The 23,726-nt window shown below is 43.1% G+C and overlaps 2 protein-coding genes across 5 annotated transcripts in view; one reads left to right on the top strand and one right to left on the bottom strand.

Annotated features, from left to right (window-relative positions):
- KCNT1 (potassium sodium-activated channel subfamily T member 1) overlaps positions 1-23,726 on the bottom strand; it is a 115,581-nt gene that overhangs the window by 3,713 nt on the left and 88,142 nt on the right. The gene's annotated exons all lie outside the window — the stretch shown is intronic.
- Positions 1-23,726, top strand: part of CAMSAP1 (calmodulin regulated spectrin associated protein 1) — a 33,209-nt gene that overhangs the window by 2,494 nt on the left and 6,989 nt on the right. Inside the window, exons 1-12 of one of the 4 annotated variants that reach the window (XM_057409091.1) lie at positions 5,444-5,537; positions 6,346-6,508; positions 14,867-15,129; positions 15,316-15,477; positions 16,294-16,374; positions 17,346-17,378; positions 20,715-20,856; positions 21,363-21,502; positions 21,600-21,696; positions 22,087-22,264; positions 22,601-22,695; positions 23,405-23,489. In XM_057409091.1, coding sequence (XP_057265074.1) covers positions 6,346-6,508; positions 14,867-15,129; positions 15,316-15,477; positions 16,294-16,374; positions 17,346-17,378; positions 20,715-20,856; positions 21,363-21,502; positions 21,600-21,696; positions 22,087-22,264; positions 22,601-22,695; positions 23,405-23,489 — 1,439 coding nt within the window. In that variant the 5' untranslated portion in view covers positions 5,444-5,537. Of the gene's footprint in view, positions 1-5,443; positions 5,538-5,756; positions 5,869-6,345; positions 6,509-14,866; positions 15,130-15,315; positions 15,478-16,293; positions 16,375-17,345; positions 17,379-20,714; positions 20,857-21,362; positions 21,503-21,599; positions 21,697-22,086; positions 22,265-22,600; positions 22,696-23,404; positions 23,490-23,726 lie in introns of those variants that run through there. The other 3 variants (XM_057409088.1, XM_057409090.1, XM_057409089.1) reach the window with 3 other exon arrangements.

Raw genomic sequence — 23,726 nt, 5'->3', positions numbered from 1 at the left:
GGGAAAGTCTCTCTGGAAAACCCTGTAAGTGCTATTGATCCGCCATCCTCCTAAACGCAGCCCAGGGACTTTAAACATAGATAACCTCAGAGATAAATATATCTTACATCTTAAACCCCCTCCTGTTATTAATGCAGGCACTTAAACCCCACCACCAGCGTGTCCGGAGCTGTAATTGCTGCGGGTAACCACAGGCCCGGTGAGGGAGATCCTGCTCCTCACAGCAGGCAAGGGAAGGTCTGGCTCCCAGGAGCTGCCACCCCGTGCTCTGGTAACACTTGCCCTGGCCATAGGAGTCATTAATTCCTGTTTGTGCGGTGCTCTGGAGAGAAGAGCTCAACAGGAGGAGTATTTGAATACTATTTTAATACTGTTATTTTAATGCCCATCAGAGGGGCAGCCCCTCTGCGAGGAGCAGAGCTGCCAGCACTCCCTGCCTGTTTTTCCCCTGGAGCAGGACAGTCCCTGTGGACAGAGGGATATGAGAACCCCCCAAGCATCCCCATGGGCTGCCAGGGACACCCAGGCAAGGCCCAAATGTCAGAGGCAGAGGTGTGAAGCGGTTCTTCCCCTGGCACCATTGGATACACATCAGACATGTTAAGCTAAGCAAGGGGAAAAGGAAGAAATCTGAATAACTTGCTGCACCCATCAGCATAAATAGCTGAGCTGCATACGCATTACCCGCAAAATAACGTGAACACATGAATGAACGGAGCCCTGCTATCTCTGCTTAATTTGTTTTCTGTATTTACATGAAAAATAAGGCTTGTTGCATGTGGTTCCTGCTGCACAAGGCCATGCCACTGCATATTCCTCCTGAGTTACAGAACTGGATATAAGTAATGACTGACAGCGGCATCCTGCCTTAGATCTGTTCCCGTGGTGGTAGTAATCGTGCTGGAGTGACTGTTCTATTACTAAGAATAATATTGTGCTCTCTTCTCCTTAAGGCTGGCAACGTGATGAACTGTCAGAGGAAACTCTTTGTACAGGGCAGAAAAAGACATTTTGAGCTGTCAGAGCACAGCTGCATGGGGGGGTCTGCAGCCCATTGTGTTACAGTACCCTGGCTCCACTCATCCGAGTGATTATTTAAATGTCTTTTTGGCCACAACTCTTTTCCCTTAATGAATTTCTAACCAGATATAACTTTTTTTGAGCTTTGTAGTATGTACTGGGGATACTAAAGCCCATTGGCACAGAGATGGACCTCTCTGCCTCCCAGGTAGCCCACATGGTGGTACCAGTGTTCACCCCATGCAGTGACCTCCGGAAGAGCCCAGGCTCTAAGTCAATCTCAGCTGGGGATATTAAGGGCAAACAAGGCCCTGCAGAACTAAGCAGAGGGAAGCAGATACAGCAGTGTTCAAAATTAGTCCAGGACTGAAAACAGAGCCATGAGGAGAGGGCGGCAGGCAGCCCGGGTGGCAAGTGCACACGAGCTGCTCTGCACTGCTCTGCCGCTGCCGTCCTCACACTGTTGGCTGTTTTGCAAGGATAAGGGGACAAAATCCTGTTGATTCGTTTGACTGTCTCCTCTGGCTGCCCCTAAGAGCACAGGCAGGAGCTGTTGAGCAAGACTAAAGGCAAAGAACCTCTTCCCAGATAGAGCCATCAGCCTTTGCACACTGATGAAGAGGAGGGATGAATTACCCAGTGCTGCCCCAGCAGTGATAATGAGCAGGCAGCTCGGTCCTGAAGGATGTGAGTTATAAACCATCCAGAGGGAATAAGGAGCACAGCACAAACCACATCAGAGTGGTTTCTTCTTGTCTGCTCTGTGCTGGTGCTGCCTGGTGCAAATTCACGTGCACAGTGTTTGTGCTGTGGACTTGGGTATGGTGAACCTTGCCAGGTAGTGTCTGAGGAGTCGGTGGAAGGAAGGGGTGACTGTCCTGCTGATGACTGCTCTTTGCCTGGGGAAAGGAAGGAAGGAGATGAAGGATGGGAAATCATCACTTTGGAAAGTGGGAAGTCCCACTGAGGACAGTCAGTGAAGCAGAAATCAGGCTGCCCAGCATGCTGAAATTCCCAAGCCCTGCTTTTTTTTTCCACTGGTTTTAGCACTAGGGGCATTATGTGATGGGCAGAGACATCATATGGAGACCTCGCTCTACATAAATAGCTGCAGGGGACAGTGAAGCATGGGCTTCATGAAGTATGCAGCAGTCTGCATTTTCCTTCATCTGAAGGTGCTTTTTGTGATGCTGAGGGAGAATCCTGATTCGCTGCTGGCCTTTCTAATTGGAAGGTGCCACTGATGGGTCAGCTCTTGCTTTCTGCACGTACCTGATCAGTATCTCCACCCTACACCATCCCAGCACAGAGCACGCTATATTGCCACAAACTATACACTTTTTTTACAACATAATCTTAGATTTGATGTCTTTGGGATGCCACGGGACTGATATTCTTATTCCACATGTGCTCTTCCATACTGATAAATGAAACACAGTGGAGGAGCTGAAATCCCAGGCAGTCTTCCAGGGAACAAGCACACAGGTTTAGCTTCCTTACCTGCAGTAGGTGTCGTGTTCAAGTATGGTAATTTGTCACAGGTATCGCCTCCTTGTAATTACTCTGAGCTCTGCTGGAAGACAAGTTGTGCAGTGTTTGTCAGCTCGCAGGTACACCCACTCTGAGTGGTTAGTAGGAACATTAGTTCCTATAGAAAAGCAACGTATTAACATTTTCCAGAAGAAAAGCCTTGAAGCAGGTTTAGTAGTGGAGTACAGGAAAGAAACAAGGAGCAGGCAAATTAAAGATGAATTTGCTGCTACTGAATATGGGAGAGTCATTTTCTTGTGGAAAAGGCAAACATGTTTAGCAATCCACTGAGGACCCTCCCATTTAAATGCAGGCTTTTTATCTCCAGGACAATGCTGAGGACGCTGGTGTGGGACGGTGCCAAGTTCTTGACAAACCACTTCACCATCATCTACAAAGTTTCCCAAAGCATCAATTTCAGCTTCCACTTAGGGACACGCAAATGCCCTAAGCAGCATTTTCAGGGCATTACCATGGAGGAAGAAGTGGCAGCACATTACACATCAGACTGGAAGAGAGTGATACCGAAACTTGGATCTTGAGGGTAGCACCATCCAAATGACAGGGGGAGAGCGAGAGGTAATGCTAAGGTCAGGATCCCAAGTGCAGCAGAGGGTTGTAAAAGGAGAGCATTCTCCTTGCCACTGGACTCCCCCATGCTTTTTCTTCACAATGTCCATTTTCTTGAGCTTGTATTTGGAGAGTTTCAAGGGTCCAGGTAACACTGACTTGGTTTTGCACTGGTAGCCTGGCACCCTCTTAAATGTGTTTTGTTCCTAAGAGCTGCTGATAGGTTTAACAACTGGATCCATTCTTCACCTCCAGGAAAAATACATCGGAGGAAGAAGTAGGTCAGTTTTCTCCCAGTTGCACCTTCTCCCTTGCATACAGGTCACCTGCTCTAAGAGCCAAAGGGCCATCCTGTTTCTACAGCCCACTTAATGCCCGATCCACCACACAATGAAACCATTCTTCCTGAATTTAAGGGGATTTGGATTGGGCCTTAATGCTTAATTTAAAAACAAGAGCAGCTTGTTCCAATGGCAACGTCAGAAACCAGCAACCTGCAAACACTCTAGCGAAAACCTAGCTCTTAGAACAGAGATTATAAAACAACTAGCATGTTGTTTGCAAAGGACATTGACTTCAGTCGTGTACAATCTTGCAGTAGGGAAGAGTGATAGAGGCTGGAATAACCTTTGAACACCAGGTTGTATTTCCTGATGACACGTAGCAGAATGCCCTCCACTCGCACTCTGAGAAGGCATAAGGAAATAAATGTTGAATCTTAAGACGGACCCAAATTAATGACTTGAAACACATTTCATGTAAATGTTACATGCGGAAAATAGAATTTATGAGAATCACAACAAAATCAGGTAGAACAAGGTCAGTCTGCTCTCACTGTTGTGCAGCTAAACTTACAATTGCATTTTCAGCAGACGGATATTGAGATAATTCATCTCCCCATCACAGGCATTAAAGTCTCAAGCCTCTACTCTCTTAATCACACAGCTTCACTTTTCCGATGAGCCCTGAAACTCACTTATCAAGTGAGTTAATCTGCAGGATCCAGTTTGGATCATGATGCACCTGGGGCTCCCAGATGGGCAGCAGGACACTGGACAGTGGCTGGTAGACAGTGGGGTCTAATGGTACGTGGTGGGCTGGCCCCAAGGTGGTTTTGATAGTGTCACTTCACCCTGCAATGACCAACCGCCAACCTGTCACACGTTTCTTGCTGGTTTCTATTGATCGTACCATAAACCAGGTGCGGAAATTCTCTATTTGCTAAGAAACACGCAAGATGCCGAGGCCAGACTCTTGCCTGAAAACCACCCTTGGCATCCTTTGATCACGACCGGCTGTTAACTCATCAAGTCTTAAGGGGAATTAGTTGTGAGATTGCTGATTGTCGGCCCATGTCTTGTCAGCGTGGCTGGCAGATGGGCTGTGCGAGGCAGTGGGGAAGCAGCTCGAGCCTATCTCATTGTTCACCCTGCTTTTAGCCAGGAAGGGCCCTTCTCCATCATCATAGAATCAATTGCATTGGGAAAGCCCTTTCAGCTCATCCAGTCCAACCCTTCCCAGCCCTGCCAAGGCCACCCCTAACCCACGGCACCGAGGCCTCGTCTCCATGGGGTGTGAACCCGTGCAGGGCCGGTGCCGGCAGCCTGTTCCAATGCCTGAGCACCCTCTGGGGCAGGAATTGTTCCTCAGCTCCATCTAAACCTGCCCTGGTGCAGCTTGAGGCCGGTTCCTCTTGTCCCATCCCTTGGGAGCAGAGCCCAGCCCCTCCTGGCTCCATCCTCCTGTCAGGCAGCTGTAGGGAGCCACCAGGTCCCCCTGAGCCTTCTCTTCTCCACACTGACCCCCCCCCCCCCGGTCCCTCAGCCGTTCATGGCGGACCCCAGTGAACCCGTAGCCAGGCAAGGAAGCCACAGCACGGAGCCAACACGGGGGAGGCGGCTGGGATCCCCCCTCCGCAGGGGACGGGCCCGGGGCCGTGAGGGGAGGGCGGGCGGGCTCCGAGCGCGGGTCCCCGTTGTCCCGGCAACCGTTGCCTAGCGATGGCCGCGGGCGGCCGAGCCCCGCGCCTGCGCAGTGCTGACACACGCGGGCGCGCGCGCGCGGGAGCGGGGCCCCGCCTTCCCTGTCCGCCGGGCGCGCGCCGGGCTGAGGAGGAGGAGGAGGGGGGAGAGGGAGAAGGGGAGCGCGCGCCAGGCGGGCGCATGCGCGCGCGCGCGCGCGGTCCCGAGCGGCGGCGGCGGCGGCGGCAGCAGCCCCGGCCCGGCGGCTCCGTCCCTCCTCCTCCCTCTCCCTCTCCTTCTCCTTCCCTCCCTCCTGCACCGGCTGCGGTCCCGTCCCCGTCCCGCCGAGCCTCCCCCCCTCGCCCCTCGGCGCGCTGCCGGGGCGCCGCGGCGGTACCCCCGCCCCTCCCTGGTGCCCCCCCCGCCGCGGGGATGAGGCAGCGGTAGCGCGGCAAGGTGAGGCGGCGGGGCCTGTAGGCCGCGGCGGGGGGGGGGGGGGGGGCGGCGGCGGGGGGGGGGGGGGGGGGGGCGGCGGCGGGGGTCGGCGGCTCCCGCGCTCGGAGCCGGCTCCCGGCGCCGGGTGGGCTGCGCCCCTCTCCCTCCTCCTTCTCCTCCCTCTCCTCCTCCTCCTCCCGGGTGGGGGCGGGGATGCGGGCTGGGCCGCGGCGGGGAGGGGGAAGCCGCCGGCCCCCTGCCCTCCTCCGGCGGGGCGAGCGGCGCGGGGATGGGGGTGCGGGCGAGGAACCTCTGCTGCTTCGGCCGGCCGAGGCGAGGGAAGGAGCCCCAGGTGCTGCCCCGGGCCTGTCGCGGCCCCGGGGGGCGGGCGGGGGCCGCGGTACCTGCCCGCATTGTTCGGCGGCGGGGGGCGGCGGAGCGGGGCCTGCGGGTGGGGGGGCGGCAGCGCCCCGGCCTGTCTTTATTGCAGCGGTCGGGCAGGTGATGGGGCCGCTCCTTTCTTCTTTCGCTAGGTCGTAGCCTTGGCTGAGGGCTTCGCTGTGCGCAAATCCCTGCCTTCCGCAGGCAAGGATGCTCGCTCCGGGCTCGGATGTCTTTTGATTTCCGAGTGGATTTAAAATCGCTAAATAAGCCCTTTCGGTGCATACCCCTGAAGGATGTCGGGCCTGTGGTGTTTATCCCACCGTATTGTGCCTGCCATAACGTGTGCCCGCGATCCCATTCAGCCAGCTCCTCTCCTCTGGGGTTTCGGAAATGCGGTGAGAGAAATGGCTCGTGTAAAAGTCCACTGTCTTTTGTTTTGTTTTAGATGGTGGATGTTGATGTTCGTGTGGGTGGAGATAGTACCAGAAGAAAAATGGATGCCCTGGCAGATAGTGCACTTGAGATTGTCCCTTTGGAGCTCTATGATTCAGCCAGAGCAAAAATAGCTGCTAATCTACAATGGATCTGTGCTAAAGCCTACGGAATAGGTAAGATCGCGTCTGTCAGAAAGTCCTTCTTGGTTTTGTTCTTGTTTATTCTGTCCCCCCTGCCATTCCAGAAGTAATTAAATTGGGCTTAAATCACCTTTGTTTTAAATAACAATAATACGACGGTTAGTTCTTTGTAACACTGTGTGTTTCCTGTCATCTTCGACAGGAATAATGGCACTATGTGAGATGCCCTGAATCAGCAAACATAATGGTGAATGCTCGCAGATTGCCCTTGTGAAGAGTTCAAACCTCAAATTTAGCCACATAGGCTCTCTTCCACAGGGCTGTATGTTGCTGCTTGCAGGCCCCAAGCCCCTCCAAACTGTGAAAGCTTTAGTGTGCTTCCTTGGCTAGTCATGTTGGCCAGTGGATGCTAGGACCTTGACACCCTTGGTGTGCTCAGTTAGGACTTTTGGTTTTGGTCAGATTGTGGTTTTGGTTTCAAAATGAGCTAAAAATAAATATTTATGATCAGCAGTGTTCTTTCATGTAAAAGAAATGTTGGATGAGCAGGTACAGTTTATGTTGTGTGACATTAAACAGCAAGGTGTAGGTGGTAGATTTCATCTTTCCCTTCTGTTGTCGTAAGCCTTTACAGTCAAACCTGGAAAAATAAGATTCTTGGAGTTCCATTAGTACAGTATTTTCCTGGCATCTACCAAAATCTGCGTTTTTGTTTTGCACTATATCTGTCTGCCTATTCTGGATTATTGTTACTAGATGCTTCTTGAGTTTAAGTAGCTTCATTATGAAGAAATAAGATGGAATACTAATGGGTTTTGTTTATCCAGCAGAAAATGTATAATAAAAACGTGCAGAATCTTATTTTGGAAAATGAGGTAGCCCTGTTAATCTAAGTCTAATTCGCCAAACTCATAATATGCTTAATGGCTTAGCACTAGCTTACTTTGCAACAAGGCTAAAGCAGCCCATTCTTGCAGTGAAACATTAAGCCTTGGTGGAATATTTTTCTAAATTCTTCTATTTTTTAATATTTCCATCACTGTCAGTGTTCTCTTCATGTTGGTTGTGGAGAAAGCAGAAAATCATGGGGTTATAATGTTTAGTGTTAGCAAAGGTGTTTCATTACAAGCAACAAGAGACCAAAAAAACCACCAAACATTTATGAGATTGCGTTTAAAAAATGTGGGAATTTTGTGAGGGTGCTAGTAAAACACTGATAACTTAAAAAACTTAGCAGGCATTTCCTCATGTAAATATTTTTTAGCGACTGGAATTGTTTGTAACGTTTCCTGAAGACTTTTTTAGTGATCAGAGATAAAATGGATATTCAAGCCATGGAGACACACTATTTATGTTATGACTTTGTTTTGAAAGAAAGCTAATCCTAAACTAGAATAGACTGGCATGGACCCTGTGCTGTAGAGAAAGCTTCATGGCCTTGTGTTTCTTGGGGCTGTCTTCTGGGGCTCCAGAACTCAAGATTGTGGCCTTACCTATTGGACCAGTTAACAGCAAGTCTGCTTAGGCACTTGAACGTTACTTCTGGAATAGCATTGCAAAATACGTAGACATTTATAAGCCTCTTTAATTCATAAAGAAATGGGTTTAAAAAGGTTTTGTATGTGGTTATAATTTTGCCTAATATTTGAACTTAATACTTGTCATCTCTTAGGGTTATGTTTTTGTTTTAACGTACTGGATGTTGCTCAGTGAGTCTTGGGCAGCTACCAAGCAATTCAGTTGGATGGAAAAAGTATGCTTCTTTGTTTATAATCTTAAAACAGTCTCATGTTCTGGAGTAGTTCTTATCTGATAGGGTTTCCATAACTGCTTTCAAATGGCTGAGTAAAGAGTGTTTGTCTGAAATGTTAGATTTGGAATCAGAGTGTATGAATTGACATAATTTTGAGCCCGAATCTTTCAAATGCTGGTGCATATCCTGGATTTCACTTCCATTTCCATCTGCGTAAGGCTAAACTCATGGTGAAGTGTGGGAATAGTCAAAAACAGGAATTGGATTCTAGTGTAGACTGTTACTAGAAGTCATTCGTCGCTGCAGGTTTTACCTGAAACTGTTATTTCTGTTTACATGAAAGGATATTTGAATTCTCCACATCTAAGCTGGCACTTAACCAGGAAAATTCTTTATCCTTTCTTTGTTTTCTCAAGGACAAATTACTGAGAGCATGCATGACAAGTAATTCGGAGTTGAAGCCCTGGTTTGGGCTGTACTTCATTTGGTGATGCATTCCTCCTTTTTTCCCCTTCTGGCCATGAAAAGAGAAAATGTTGGTAGCCAAACAACTGAGCACAGCTAACTTCTCTTTTCAACACAAATCATGCTAGTGAGGCAACCCTTCTTCTTGCATAGGATTTGGGCTGGATGCTTTGTTTCTGGAAGCCCATAGCTCCTTCTGTATGTGATGGATGCCTGGTTGTTACAGATGGACTTCAGAGGGAGGTCTTAACAACTGTTTGTCTGAATTCCAGAGGACAGCAGGGAAGGATGCTGTGAGGAAGCTGTTTCCCCAGAAAGTGTCATCCATCTCCCCAGATAAATGTGGGAGTACATGGATCTGGAAACCTTCTATGCTCTTGAAAGATTATAAAGTTCATTTAGCTGAGACAATAGTTTGAGGGAATAGAGTTTAATTAGAACAGAATGATCTTTTTCATCAGCAAACCTTGATTAGAACCAAACATGCACTTTAAGGAATTCTGCAGCAGTGTGAAAATACAATTCATTACGTTTAAGTGACCAAGGAGCAAGGGTGCCACTGAGCTTGTGGAACTTCAGTTCACAGGAGGTGAGTGTGGGAGGCTTGGAGAGGCTTGGCAAGCTGTCCGTGGGAGAGAGCACTCTTTCACAGTATGTGGAATGAACCAGATTGCCAAGTGGTAACAGGACCATGCGCTGCACAGAGCTGAGCTGGGGGGAACAGACCTGGTCCTTCGGTGCCGCTGTCCCCTTTGGGCTCTGAGTAGCAGCAGTCAGGGTGAACAAAACCAGTGTGTTTTCATTTGGTACAACATGGAAAAATAGTTAATGGCAATGAGAAGATTGATCTCTCAGCAGATTTAGTTAGTACAGCATTAATTTATGCATGGAAATCATTTCCCATCATCATGGTTATAATATTAAAATTTAGATATGGAAGGAGTATATGGGAGTTTTTAAGTGTTGCAGCTTGCTGGGAGCAAGTGGGCTGTTTGCTACCCTTTCAATAACAAATGTTGCTTCTTTAAATCTGTCTAAAATTCGGATTCTTCAAAATGGACTTGGTGGGGTTTACTTACTTATTACACCAAGGAGCTTTACATTGTTTCCAGGCTTAATGCTAACATTAGCCCAAGATCTTTAGCAAGACACAGGCAGGAGAGCCAAGGACTAATGTAATACATTATAGGAGAAATGCAAGTTGTGGCTTTTTTTGGTCTTTGAAATACTTAATACTTACCTGTTAAAGAAGGTTTTACAGTACTATAATAGCTACCCACATTTACTGGTTGGTAGAGGGTGAGCATGTTTCCTGGGCTAAATTGCCTAAATTCCTGGGATCCCTGCTTCTTCAGGTCTATGGTAAAAATACATTTAAGCAAGCTGTTACAATTTGCAGATGTTTGACAGTTAAACATTAGTTTCTTTAATAATGCCATTTCATGGGCACTGAACATTACTTGTGTGAAGTTTACAGGGGTGAAGAATTCCAGAATTGTTACTCTGTCTCTTCTGCTTCATCCAGGTTTGTGGCTCTATGCTTGATCAAAAGATATGGTAATGAGAGTGCGGTCACTCTCATCAGCGGTGTACAAAGTCTTTAGCATGGTTTTCCTGCCTGCTGTATGTAAATGTTCACGTGTAGTGTTATAGCAGTATAGTACAGTTCTGCAATGAGAGCCAACATAGAATGGTTTTAGTATAATGCAGATGGTCTTAGTTGCTGAGAATATGGAGCTTCTGCTCATGATCTGCAGCTAGAGGACATGCATGCAGTACTAAATAATTCTGTGAACAGATACTGATACTAATGAAATCCTGCTCAGAATTTGAATAAGCTCCGTTCTGTTTACCAGGATGCTTTGGCTCTCTTTCCATGTGAAACCAGTTCTTCGTGCTTCTGGAGGTAAAATAAGATCTGGGGTGTATCCACTTCTCCAATTCAAGGGATAAGTCAAATTTGTTCCGATTGCTGTGTTTTTCTTTATCAAATAATAATCAGGTAGTTGTCTTTGAACAGGTTTGTGTCAGTGAGATTATACCCTAAAGGGAGGAGAGGAGGATTTGGCAATAATTGTGTGTGATGGTTACAAGTGAAGTTGTTTTTGTAATCCTCTAAACTCAGTTGTACACAATGATTTATACTTGAGACTGACCTCATTTGGAGAGACTAGGACTCATCGATACGACAGCAGACCAAAAGAATCGCTTCCTGAGGAATTATGATGCCTTAGTTTTGAGTCCTCATCTCATAAAAATAGCTGGTAGAGATGTCTCTCCAGTGGGGCACGAACACATGGGAGTTTATGCTGCTAAAATTTGGAAAAACTATGTTATTACTTTGCTTTTCTAAGTGTGGGAAACAGCAAAAATGAGCATTTTGCTCTATAAGAAGCTGACTGGATGCAACTGGGTAATGAAATTTACATAAAGTCCATGTGTGAAAGAGATCCGGTCAGCTCTGACACAGAGCGTAGCAGGGTGAATTCTTCAACAGAAACTTAGGCAAACTGAATTAATGACCAGTGCCTTCATAGATCTGATTATCAGGTATAAAACCACTGGTAGTTCTTAAGCTTTATGTCTTTTAAGCCCCTCGGTTTGTCTAAAACTGGCAGCTGTAAAGCTTGTGTTGAAGTTGATGCAAATGTTTTTCCTGGGATAATAACTTGGAAAGCACATAAGGAAAAACAGGAGGTGTTTGCAAGCTTTTTGATAAGATGGAATGGTAACATAAAAGACCTTTTTATATGGTTTCATTGGTTTTGGTTTGCTGTTAAACTGCTTCAGCAGAAATGTGTGTAGCTACAGCTTGGAAGTTAATTGCTCAGAATTTGTTTTTTTGTTGTTGATTCTTTTCAAATTCCAAAGCATAAATGTATATTCCATTAATGAATGGAATTTTTCTAACCTGTAAGTTCAGTTATAGGTCATGAAAGCAAGGTGGTGAAAAAGATGCTTATAGAAACCGGGGCTTGGAAAGACAGGGACATTGTCCTCAAGAAGAGCATTGACACATTCTGTAGTGAGGCAAGCAAAAAGCCTATGACACGGTTGGAGTTCGGCTGATCCATAAAAACCAGGCAGGAAAGCTCTTCATAATGCTGGTGACCGCTTGTGTGTCCGTAACGGGTTGTTGAAACGAGCAGTGGGTAGTGTGAGTATGTCCAGTAGGAAGTAAATTGGAATATTACTTAAATAAAGTTAATATGTGAATGTGTTTTATATACCTTAAATTTTCTGTGGGCCTTTAGTCAGGGCATCATGTTAGTTATGAAACTGTTCCTTTCTGTCTCACACAGGCAAATTTAGCAGGCGGAAGTGTTGAGTACACTAAGGTAGAATGTAAAACTGGGCAAGTGTTCACAGTGAAATAAGTTGCTATTATGGGAGGATTAATGTTTATGGAGAACTTCTTATGGTAGTATTCAAATTATCCTGGTACTAGAAGTTATCCTCACCCACCTTTAATCCTGGTCAGTCTAAATCCATTCAGTCTTCAAGCCATTATGTGGAGGTCAGAAACATGGAGTTAGAGATTTCTTTAGTATAGAAGATCTCAAGATCTATCGGCTGGACACTCAGACTAAAGAGCAGCAGCCAAGATACAAGATGTATTATTTATTTAAAAAAAAAATATATGGATTTCTGTGACATGGAACCTCATCATTAAAACCTAGATCCATTTATTGCTAGAAAAGGCTTTTAAGATCATTAAAATATTGCTAGTTTAAATGCAAATTCATGTTTGAGGTCTTACTGCCCCTGTCACACAGGAACCTGAGCTTCATCTTCCAATAGCCTCGTCTGTTTCAATAGCGTGTGTAAAGAGCCCGATCCGATAGATTATATCCTCGGGGGTATGTTAGTGTTGGAGAGAAAGCTTTTTGTAGTTACAGTCTATCAAATCATCAGTGTACCTCGTGGAAGAGGGACCCGAAGGAAATGCAGAGTGAGGTGTCTGCTGGCGCAGTGGGCTTTGGGGACAGCGCACGCATTGGTGGAGCTTCAGGGTTCTTTGTCCAGCGTTGCAGTGCAGTTTCAGACAGTCACCTCGCTTACCCTGCTCAGCAGGGGTCTGTGGAGCTGGTGGAGGGCAGATGTTCCCACTAAACCCTCATCCGAGTACTTCAGATTCCAGACATTTTGAGCTTGCGTTTTTCTTTTTGTCTTAAAAAAAGCCTTTAAAACTTGGAGTGGTGCTAATGCTCTTGCCAGAAGTGTACTACTTCATGGATATTTCATGAGCTGCTATCCTATTATTCCCTTTCACAAATCATTTTAGTCAAAAGCAATGTATCTTTGACTGTTAAAGGTTCAGCTGCTTGTAAGGAAGCTGAAATGGTGAATTCTGTGAGCTGCTTTATGTTTTGATTTTTGGATGTTCCCTCAGTCTTCAGAAATGGAAGCTCTAGTTCTCCTGGAAATGACAATGATCATTAAATGGAATTAGCTTTCAACAGCCTTTGATTTTAGGTCAGGTTGAGTAATGTTAAGAAGATTAAAAATATTTGAATTTATTCTCTATTTTACTAAAAATGGGCACCCACATTCACAAATGCTACTTCTGTGGTGCCACTGGGGTTTTATTGTGTGTCTTCCAACCATCTTTGGCATATGGTGTGTGTATCGCAGCAGTCGGTGTCACACAAAGGAAAAATAGTGATCTTAGTTTTAAAGAGCTTCAAAGAGCTTACCATTTTGAAAAGCAGTGGTGGTGGCACTGTATGTCTGAGTGGCAGTCAGAGCTGTTACACCAACGCTGGTTTATTGTGTGTTTCCATCTAAGCTGTATTCTGGCTTGTGTAACTGGTAACGTTCTGTCTCAGTTTCTCTTCTTCATGAGCATTAAGTGCTCTGCACTACACAAATCCTGTGTGGCTCGTTTTGCAGTTCAAAGAGAGGCTATGGGTGGGAGGGTTTTTTTGAATGGGGAGATTTAATTATTCTGCAAATGAGCTGAATGAAAGGTAAACAGGCTGCCAAATTAATAATTCTTTTAACTGGGGATGTACATATTTAAATGAACGGTTGAAGTGACTTCAGGGGAAGATCTTCAGAGTGACTGGATAGCAGAAGATAGAATCTGGTGTTTGGAAATGATGAGATGTTGGGCTGCTGTTAAAACAACACACTTGAGGCTAGAAAGTGTTCTTCCTGGAGTTGAAGACACTCATTATTACTGCCAGGCTATTATAAAGATCAATAGCTTCTAGTCTGATTACTGAGGATGAGTAGAAGCATTTATTTTGGACTATATCTATTTTTAACTTGGTTTATGTCTTTTCAATAATACCAAGAAACTATTGCTCACAACAGCATTTCTTTTACCTTCAGCTGTTGTGATCAGTTGACATTTGCCATGTGCTGTAGTGTCACAACCTTTAATGTTAGCAGCACATCAGCTAACAATGTATGGATTCAGACTGTCTTGGACGTGTTTAGAGTGATCAGAATATTAGTTGGTGGTGGTGCCTCTCTTTCTTGCCAGCTGTGAAGCTGTGCTGATGAGCAGCCAAAGTGTAAGTCTTTGTGAGGGTTGGAAACTGGTGGAGAAGAAGTTTAGAACCAAGAAATGGGTGGCTTAGTTTTCTTTGCCCGGTTGAGAATTGGTGGCCGAGCCTTGCAGTTGTTTAACTGCTGCGCATAGATGCGTTGGGATATTGCTTGAAGTAGCTGTACATTTTGCTTTGGCAAGGTATAAACGCCTCTCTGATACACAGCATTTTAGTCTGTGAGTTAAGTAAATGATTTATAATTCCACATAACAATTAAAATACTCTGCACTCGTCAGCAGAAGTGATAGTGTATCATGCTGAGTAAGCTGGGTCTTATTCTAGGAGACCATGAGAGGTGTGTAGAGGAACTTGTGTCCATGTTGAAGTGCTTGCTTGAAAAGGACTCTAGTCTCTTGAGAAAGCAAACGGGCGATGTCTGGGATTTCTACTGAAGATGTGTATGTCAGGAGCCAATTCTATGTGCTTTACTTAATTAACGTTTAAGCACAAAGACCTGTTGAAAACCATTTGCAATATCAAATTCCAGACTTACCTATGTTTGGGTTTTTTTGTGCTTGTATTTTTTCTGTTCATACACTGCCTTTGAATGAAACTAAAAACAATCACTTCTGTTTATAGCTGGTGCCGTTTGTTGAAACATCTTTGTTGTTCCAGATAACGTCCCAGAGGAGCTGAAGGACCCGTTTTACATTGATCAATATGAGCAAGAACACATTAAACCACCCGTCATCAAGCTGCTGCTGTCCAGCGAGCTGTACTGCCGCGTCTGCAGCCTCATCCTGAAGGGCGATCAGGTGGCTGCTCTGCAGGGACACCAGTCGGTGATCCAGGCTCTGTCTCGGAAGGGGATTTACGTCATGGAGAGTGATGATACACCTGTGTCTGAATCTGATCTGGGCTGTGCACCAATCAAAATGGTTAGCTTAATTAAATCCACCTAATCATCTTCTTTTTATTTAACACTGTCTAAAATAGTTAATGGAACGAAGAGCTCTTCATTTCTAGGTCACTGACCTCAGGAATCTTTCATTTTAAATACAGTTAGAATATATAATATTTTTAAAGGATTTTCTTTTTAAATGCTCGTTGTTTTCTTCTTTTAGAGTTCTCATATGGCAATGATTGATGCTCTGATGATGGCCTATACTGTAGAAATGATCAGCATTGAAAAGGTGGTCGCTAGTGTCAAGCGTTTCTCTACATTCAGTGCCTCAAAAGAACTGCCCTATGATTTGGAGGATGCAATGGTTTTCTGGATTAACAAGGTAAATTTACTTTGAGAAATGTGTCTCTTTCTTCTTGTTACTTCTGAGATTTCTAGAAAGGTTCTGCTGACTGTCTTCCCTCCATCTGCCTTACCTGGGGAGTTTTATCACCCTTTCCAATTCAGGTGAAGAGGGCTGCCTTAATTACTGCATTGTTACTCGTTACCTCAAGTCCAGTGGTAGCTGGGTATAATATTCCACCGATACAGATTATTAGTGGTACTTGATTCCCTTAATGCTGCAACATATTCTGATTTCATCTTCAGGCTTGGCTTGCCAAGGTTTCTGTAAGCACTGAGAATCAGACTAGCGGGGAAAGGCAGTTTCTTTTTCTTAGGGATGCTGTAATAAAGCTGGTAAATTTTTCAAGGCAAATTTTGAAACATAGAAGATAATTAAGAACTAAATTAGGAATATGAAGAAATTGGGTTCTTTATTTTTAGACAAGCTGCTATGAGGTTTGGGATTTTTTTTTTTTAGGTGAAGCATTGTTTCATGTTAAATAACAGGGTAGACTTAATTCTGACTAACTTGAATACATTTAACAGAAATACTGAAACTTTGCAAAGGGTAGAGGTTGTTACTGAAACCCTTTTGAGTGACAACAGTATGTCCCCTTTGCAAACCCAGGATTCCCTTGTGATTATAGCTACTGCTAATAAGTGAGTTGTTCTTGAAAACTGTTGTAACACATTATTCTTTGAACTTTTTATGTTTGTAGAATGAATTGACTATTGAGTAAGGGGAAGAAGAAGAAAACTTCTTGAAATGTGTTCAGATGTATTTTAATATCTTTGCTATTCGGTGCCCTTTTAGGTGAACCTTAAAATGAGAGAGATCACGGAGAAAGAGATTAAATTAAAACAGCAGCTAATGGAAAGTCCAGGACACCAAAAGGTAGCCCAAATTTGTCTTCAGTTGTGACTTTTGTTTTTTTTGATGGTTAGTGGATTTAAATATAAACATCTCAATAGTTTTTTTGTTAGAGAAACAGGAGGTGTCCAGTCCTCGATATTCCTCAGGTTTTGTGCATGCAGTTTGTTCTCTGTCTATCATCAGTGCCCTTCTTACTTCTCAAGCCCACTGGTATCTTCTGACTTTAAGTTTCAGTTGGACAAAACCAACTTGCTTCAACTTAAAATAACTTGTATCAACTTTACATGGGTAATAAATATGACTCAGCTTTCACAGCACAAAATATATATTATATATTTTGAAAGCTCTTGGGACATATTCATTTTGCATGGGTTAATTGTCTAATGTGTATTCAGAGGCTTATTCAAGTTCTATCTTGTAAGCATACTCTTGGCATTCAAATGTTATATGTGTTTGTAGTTTTTTCCACCCTTTTCCCTAGAAATTATATCACAATGCACTAACATTGCAAAGTAAGAACACTTTCATTTCTGGAGAATGTAAACCAGATCTTTCTCAAATATACTGTGCAATAACTGAGCTCCGTGATTTAATGAAGCCTTAAAAAAGGCTGCCGTGTTCTTCCCTCAAATTGGCATTGCTGTGTAGAGGGGATTAAAGTGTGACACATGAACAAGGCACAAGTGATTTAACTTTTGTGTCAGTGGCAAAGGTTTTTCGTGTGCTTTTTTATGTAAAATATTCTTCAACAATAAGGGACTAAAGAGCTGTTTCATTTACAAGTTGATGCACTCTGAGGATCCCTTGAACTATTTGATTCTATTGACTTTTGGGTCTCATTTTAATATTTTTAAATCTAAATTTCTACGCTACAACCATTCTAAAATATGAAAGTGTTTATTGCTGAAGTGCATTTAAGTATTACTGCTTTTAACTTGCATTGCTGATGTTCCTTTCCTATTCCTACATTCCTTTCCTTGCTTCCTGAGCAGTCTCCTTCCAAATGGTATTGGAAATTAGTACCTGTAAGTGCACTACTTTTACACCAGTTGTCATCCACGAAATCATGGCTTTTTTAACTTTCTTCAGAGTGTTTGCTTCCATTACAATGCTTCGTAGATGGTCTTTGAAAAAACACCTGTAAGCTTTTGGATCATCAGGCTTCGTTTCCATAACATGATTTTTGCATACTGTACAGCATACAGCATAATCACTTCACTTCAAAATTGTTTGCACAGTGCAGGAGTGAGGGATATGGAGTAGCAACAAAAAGCTAGAAAATTAACAGCAGTTGAAATGGTTGCATTTACCATTGTTGTTGTAAGTAGGCAGTTGATCATAGCACTAAGGTGATATAAAAGCTGGTCGGTTTAAATGGTTATTTAGTCTTTGAATCCATAGTTCAGATACTCAGATCTTTGCAGTAGCTCATTAAATCAGGCTCTTGCACAGGTCTGTAAGGCTGTCGAAACCAGAACACTTGAGGTGGGGGTAGAAGATTTGACAAACCAGTTTGGATCCATTACGATAGTTGCTGGAGTTGTTTGCTAAATAAATGCTGCTAATGGGAGGAGAAGAGGCCGTGTACAGATCAGAAGAAAATACTTATTTTCTTTATGGTGACGTGTGAAACGTCACCATAATTCCACCAGATATACAGAAAAAAAACAATCAAATTGTACTTCTGGTACAGAAGCCTGCTTCGTTTTGACTGAGTTTCTTGGTTTTATACCTACTTGTAGAGATTTGTTCCTTTGCTTTCCTTAGCCTCGCTACCCTTTCCCTGCACTTGGAGCTGGTGGTTTCATTTTCTCCCTGGGAAGATGAGAGCTGTTATCTCTTTGTGAATTCCAAAGAGCAGTGTGCTTGGAAAAGGCAGGTGTGATCGGGCACAGTTTCTGCTCAGTCCCACTCCTCTGCCTTTTACTCCTTTATTTGCTTGAACCAAATGTATGGACTGCAGTAAAAACCTGAAATATCTGAAATAAAGGAATTGCAAGTGGAGATCTGCAGGCTAAGAAAACCTGTCTTCCAGCCTCCGTTAATGACCTGTGTGTAGTGAAGTGTTGACCTAGTGCTTATCACTTATATTCTAGTGTGCTGAAAGGCCACATCTGTGTTGGAGGCAGATACTTGATAGCCTTTTGAGGAGGCTGAGCAGGTTTATGTTTTGTTCAGAGACAACTGGGTGAGAGCAGAAGAAGCCACAGGAATGGAAATGACTTGCAAGGGTGTCATTGACCAAGTTGGTGGTAAAGGAAGGAGTAAATAGAGGTTATCTCACTGCTAGTCCACTACCACTGAGGTTATACTGGTTTACTGACAGGTTTAGCAGTGTCCGTAGTAGCTGTCAGACTGCGTCACTTCCATAGTTTTTCTTTTGTGATCTATTTATTTTTTAAATATAAAGTTGTCTCTATTTCAGCAGCCCCCACTTCTGCACTTTAATGCATACACATAGCATACATTGTATGTGTGGGTGGAGGGGAGGGAGCAAACCACAGAACTCAGCTTAGAATACAAGAAAGAATTCAGAATTTTCAGTGTGAAGGACTGCATGATTAAGAGACAAATAACTGAGAGAGAAATAAGGAATTAATATAAGTCCATACAAAAACTCTGATGATAAATTCATGCTTTTTTCACCAAAGCTAAAATAAACAAGGAATTCTAGTTCTCGGTATTGCCTGTGGTTAGTTTAAATTCCATTTAAGCCTATTGGAAAGGAACTATTTTTATCTACTTTAAACACAGGAGGAATTAAAGTTCTGAAGTTTGTTTTTAATATGCTTCCTTCATCTAAGCACATAAGTGCTGAACCTTTTAAGCTAACCAGTTCACCTTAGTGTGCATACTTATTTTATCAGCCTTAATGACCACATTTCCAGTGCATAATGGATGTTGCTAATGCAGTTGATTTGTTTCTTGTTTGAATAACCACCGTCGTGTGTCTCACCATTTCTTTTTGCGTAAGCCCGATCTGATGCATGCCCTATCGCACTGCATGCTGGAACCAGTGGAATATGCTCGTGTGGTACAGTATGATTCACATTCCATTACATATTTGTGGAGTGCTTCAGGCTGGGGAAAAAAAAAGTAGCTTGCACCTGGTAAAAGGACAGGAAAATAGCATTAACATATAGAGGTAGCTTTTAGGGTTACTTGCCTTTGCCAGGGAAGCTTGACATAACATCTTTATAGTTGTGCAAAATAAATTGACTGCTGCTTAATGCTCTGAGTGTGACTTTGCCTTTGAACAGATTTTTTTCTCAGCCTGTGCTATCCTACATTGACACATATGAGTATGTGTGTGTTTGTGTAGAGCTTTCCCAGGTTGTCCTGGGAAGTCTATGATCCCATTGATAAAATCCAGCTTGCCTCTGACAGCTAAATACATTCTGTATATCAGCACATTAGTCAAGATATTTTGTTAAATGCTAAGTGATATTAATGCACTAATGTGTAAAAGGAGTCTTTTCCCAACTCTGTAAGGTATTTCTGCTAGCCTCTGTAGTCTGTAGTTCTTTTGCTTGGCCACCTGCTTTGCTGCTTGAGCTTAGACACAGCCTTCCAGCCTAGCCAGCATGTGGGTGCTTAGTGAACATCAACACTAAAACTTTTCTTGCACAAATTGCAAGAAGCAATGCCAAGATTTGTTCTTTAGTTGACTGGCCTTAGCTGTTCTTCAGCTATGCTCCAAATTCTGTGAGGGCTGGGGGACGGTTTGCACAAGCGTTTGATTCCAATCTGTAGTGAAATCAAGGAGAGTTTTGCTGTTGATTTAAAGGCTCTACTTGCTCCCCTTGCTCTTTGGAAAAGGCCGTGTTCTTTTCTTTTGCACGATATTCATATTATGTGCTGGCTTGCCAGACATACCATGTTCTGAATATCTCTGAGAGAACTTTGCTGTCTGTGGACTGACAAGTCTGTGGATGTAGGTAATGTATGAGAAATCATTAGCCCGCTGAATTATCTTTTGCTGTGTTTTTGTTTTGTTTTTCCCGAGCTTTAAGTGTTTTCATGTAGTTATCGGTGTCTCTTTCTTTGGATCTGCTGCATTCATGCATCTCTGTGGAAGGATTTTGACTTAAATTGCTTGCAATAAGTTACAGTGTGTGAATGAAGCTAGGAATCCAGCAGCATGGATTGCTGCCAGATGCAAGAGAGTGATGAAAAGGGAAGCACCGTATTCTGCAGAATTGGCTTCCATTGAGGGAAAAGTAAGCTTGTAAATTGCCTTTGACTTAAAGCAGAATGCTATAAAGGATCCACCGTAAAGAGTTTTCAATGCCTAATTCCTTTTTTTTCATGCTGCTTTTCTGTTTGTTAGCATCACATGATCACTTGTTTTCTTTTGGTAGGTGCGTTACCGGAGAGACCATCTTTCAAGCAGGCAACTCCCTTACTTCCCTTTGCTTGAAGATTTGATGAAGGATGGTAGTGATGGTGCTGCTCTTCTGGCTGTCATACACTATTATTGTCCAGAGCAAATGAAACTGGATGGTAAGTAATAAAGGTTTAAATAGATAGATAAATATTCTTTAATCTTTGAAAGGTGAACTAGAAATACATTATGAAGTGAAAATACAGTGCATCTAATAAGTAGTGGAATACAGCAAGTTAAGAGTTGAGTCACACGGAACCTGCCTCAGTGTATTTTAAGATGTAACCTCCAATTTTGTTTTTTTACTTACTGCATTTAGAAGGCTCTGCTCTGTATATTACAAGCTACAAAATAATCCTTTAACATATCTAGGTGATATGCCTTTCTTTGTTCAACTAAGCTTGGTTTCAGTAGACCATAAAAAAGGAGTACCTGTCCACTACGGTGTTAGCTGATCATCCTCATGTTCTTCTGTAGGAGTACATAATTTGACATTATAAAATCTAGATTTTAAAATACTTTCTCCACTCTTCAGCAATTGTCGCTCTTCAGCCTTGCAAACATGAGTTTCTTTGCTAAAAATCATTGTAGTGTTGTAACTTACTCACCTTTTTCACCTTTCTAGATATTTGTTTGAAGGAGGTAACATCAATTGCAGACAGCCTCTATAATATTCAACTTTTGAGAGAATTCTCAAATGAATATCTAAACAAATGCTTTTACCTCACACTGGAGGACATGTTATATGCTCCTTTGGTTTTAAAGGTAAGAAACATAATGAAGGATACTTTTTAAACTAAAATGTAGGTAAATCACAAGGGGTTTGTTACTGAGGTGTGTTTTTTCTTTGTTTCTGTTTTAGCCTAACGTCATGGTATTCATTGCGGAACTCTTCTGGTGGTTTGAGAATGTCAAGCCAGACTTTGTACAACCAAGAGATATTCAGGAAATAAAAGATGGTAAGTTTTTAACTCCTTATGGATGTTAGCATGTTATTTAAAAGGTACTTGCATTACAGTGGAACTGTTGCACAGCGGTGTTTCCTTTGGAGTTTTGTTTCTGCTTGCTGGGGATCTTCAGAAGCAGTAAAAACAGAAGGAAAGTTAGTTCTAGATCCGCTTGAGTTGTGACTCTTTGAATGTGGTAGATAAGTTTTTCCCTAAGCCTGCTATTACTTGTAGCTTTCTTTCCATTAACTTCACCATAAGATACATCAGGTAAAGAGTAGTGCCTAAAGTTTCATTTTAGAATTGTCATAGAATTTTCATTCTCATGTGTAAAGGTTCTATTCTGTTTTGCTCTTTTGATGACCGGTATGAGTTGTGTTAATGTTGTATATATATGCACAGTTAAAGCAGTGTTGCAGCAGAAGAGCAGTCGTCCGCCTGTTCCCATTTCCAATGCAACCAAGCGCAGTTTCATGGCCAGCCCTGCTAGTGCGAGTCCAGCGGAGTTGCAGCCTGCAGCTCAGGCAGGCTCTGAAGCTTGCAGCAGATACTACCTGCACCCTGAGGAGCCTGACTATCTGTAAGTCTGGTTTCATGTTCTTTAGACTAATCTTCAACTTATGCTTCCATTTGGATGACCTATAATTTCTGCTGCTAAATATTCACTACAGACTGAGTGAATCTGAGTTGTGTGCAGTGAGTCTCTAAAATATTCTCAAGTTCAGAGCAGCACTTTGTGCTGTTTTGATCTTTGTTTGGCAAATGCCAATAAGCCCCATCAGTTAATGTCACCATTGCGTGACAGAAGAAGTCAGTCTAACTTCTGCTTTGAAAAAGGCTGTTAAAACATGAAAACTGTTCAAGCAGCTCATCTTTACTAGCCATATAAGTAGTAATGAAAATTTCCTTTTCTTAGTGGCAAAGGAGGAAGCCCTGCTTTTAGCCCTTCCCATCCACTGCTCCCTTTGAGACAAAAGCAGCAAAAATCTTTACAGGGAGAAGACAGCCCTGGTAAGTCTACCTTGAATTTGCATTTCAACCAGCAATGACCATCAGTGTCAATAGAGTAATGAATAAAAATGATGTAAGTTAATATATTTGAATGAGCTAAAGTGGAAATAAACTGCAGTCAGCCAGGTGGTAAGGATGTTGAGTTTGAGTAAATCATCTTTGTTTGCATTAAAAGGTATTCTCAAACAAGTGAGCTTATTTCTCAGAATCTCAAGTGCAAGAAATTAACACTAATAATGTAAACTCTGTGAAAAGAAAGGCGAAATCCCCTTTCCAAGTCTTAGGAAACACAGTTGTCATCCAGAATGACAATTCACTCTAGGAATCGATATGTTTTCACTAAACGTTTTGTATTACTGAAAACCTAGGTCCTGTACTTATCCAGGGATGCTCAGCTAAGGTACCAACCAAACACTCCAACTTCTTAAGCTCTAACAACAGGCAGTGAGGACTTTTTAAAGGTCGGGGGCATGACAGAGAAGACAAATTGAACGGTTTGGGCTTTGAAAACCCAGAAGTCAAATGTGTGGATGTCATTACTTTTCCCTAGATTTTTTTCAGGCTTTGTCTTTGGTTATTATTTCAGCAAATCTGTTTGCTGCTGCCATCTCTTGGTGAAAGGGTTTATTATGTTTGCTCTTAAATAAAGTAAAAGTGCTTGTTTAAAGACCATTTCTAAACTGTTAACAATTTAAAATATGTATTTCAGGTCATCGACATCGTTCTAATTCTTTGACCCGTGTTGATGGGCAGCCACGAGGTTCAATTCTTGCATGGCCAGATAGGAAACCCAGGTAACAGGCGTATTTAAGTGTTCCAGTACTGCCTAATGAAAGGATACTGTGACAGCCACTGTAACAATGTGGTATCACTTCCTTAGAACTGCCCTGAGAGTCACTTTAGTTTTCTATAAATGTACATTTTCAGAGATGAGTGGTCTTAAGCTTGCAATTGAAAAGACTTTAAACATAGATCTTAAGTTGCTATTTAGTATTGCTGGTCGCTTTTGATAAAGGATGCAAAGAAGCAAA

The sequence above is a fragment of the Pezoporus wallicus genome, unplaced genomic scaffold, assembly GCF_028554395.1.
Source record: "Pezoporus wallicus isolate ANWC-B61680 ecotype Strahan unplaced genomic scaffold, APGP_CSIRO_Pwel_v1 contig_8341, whole genome shotgun sequence".
Lineage (NCBI taxonomy): Eukaryota > Metazoa > Chordata > Aves > Psittaciformes > Psittacidae > Pezoporus > Pezoporus wallicus.
Note: the sequence above shows the minus strand (reverse complement) of the source record. Positions and strands in the feature narration are given on the sequence as shown.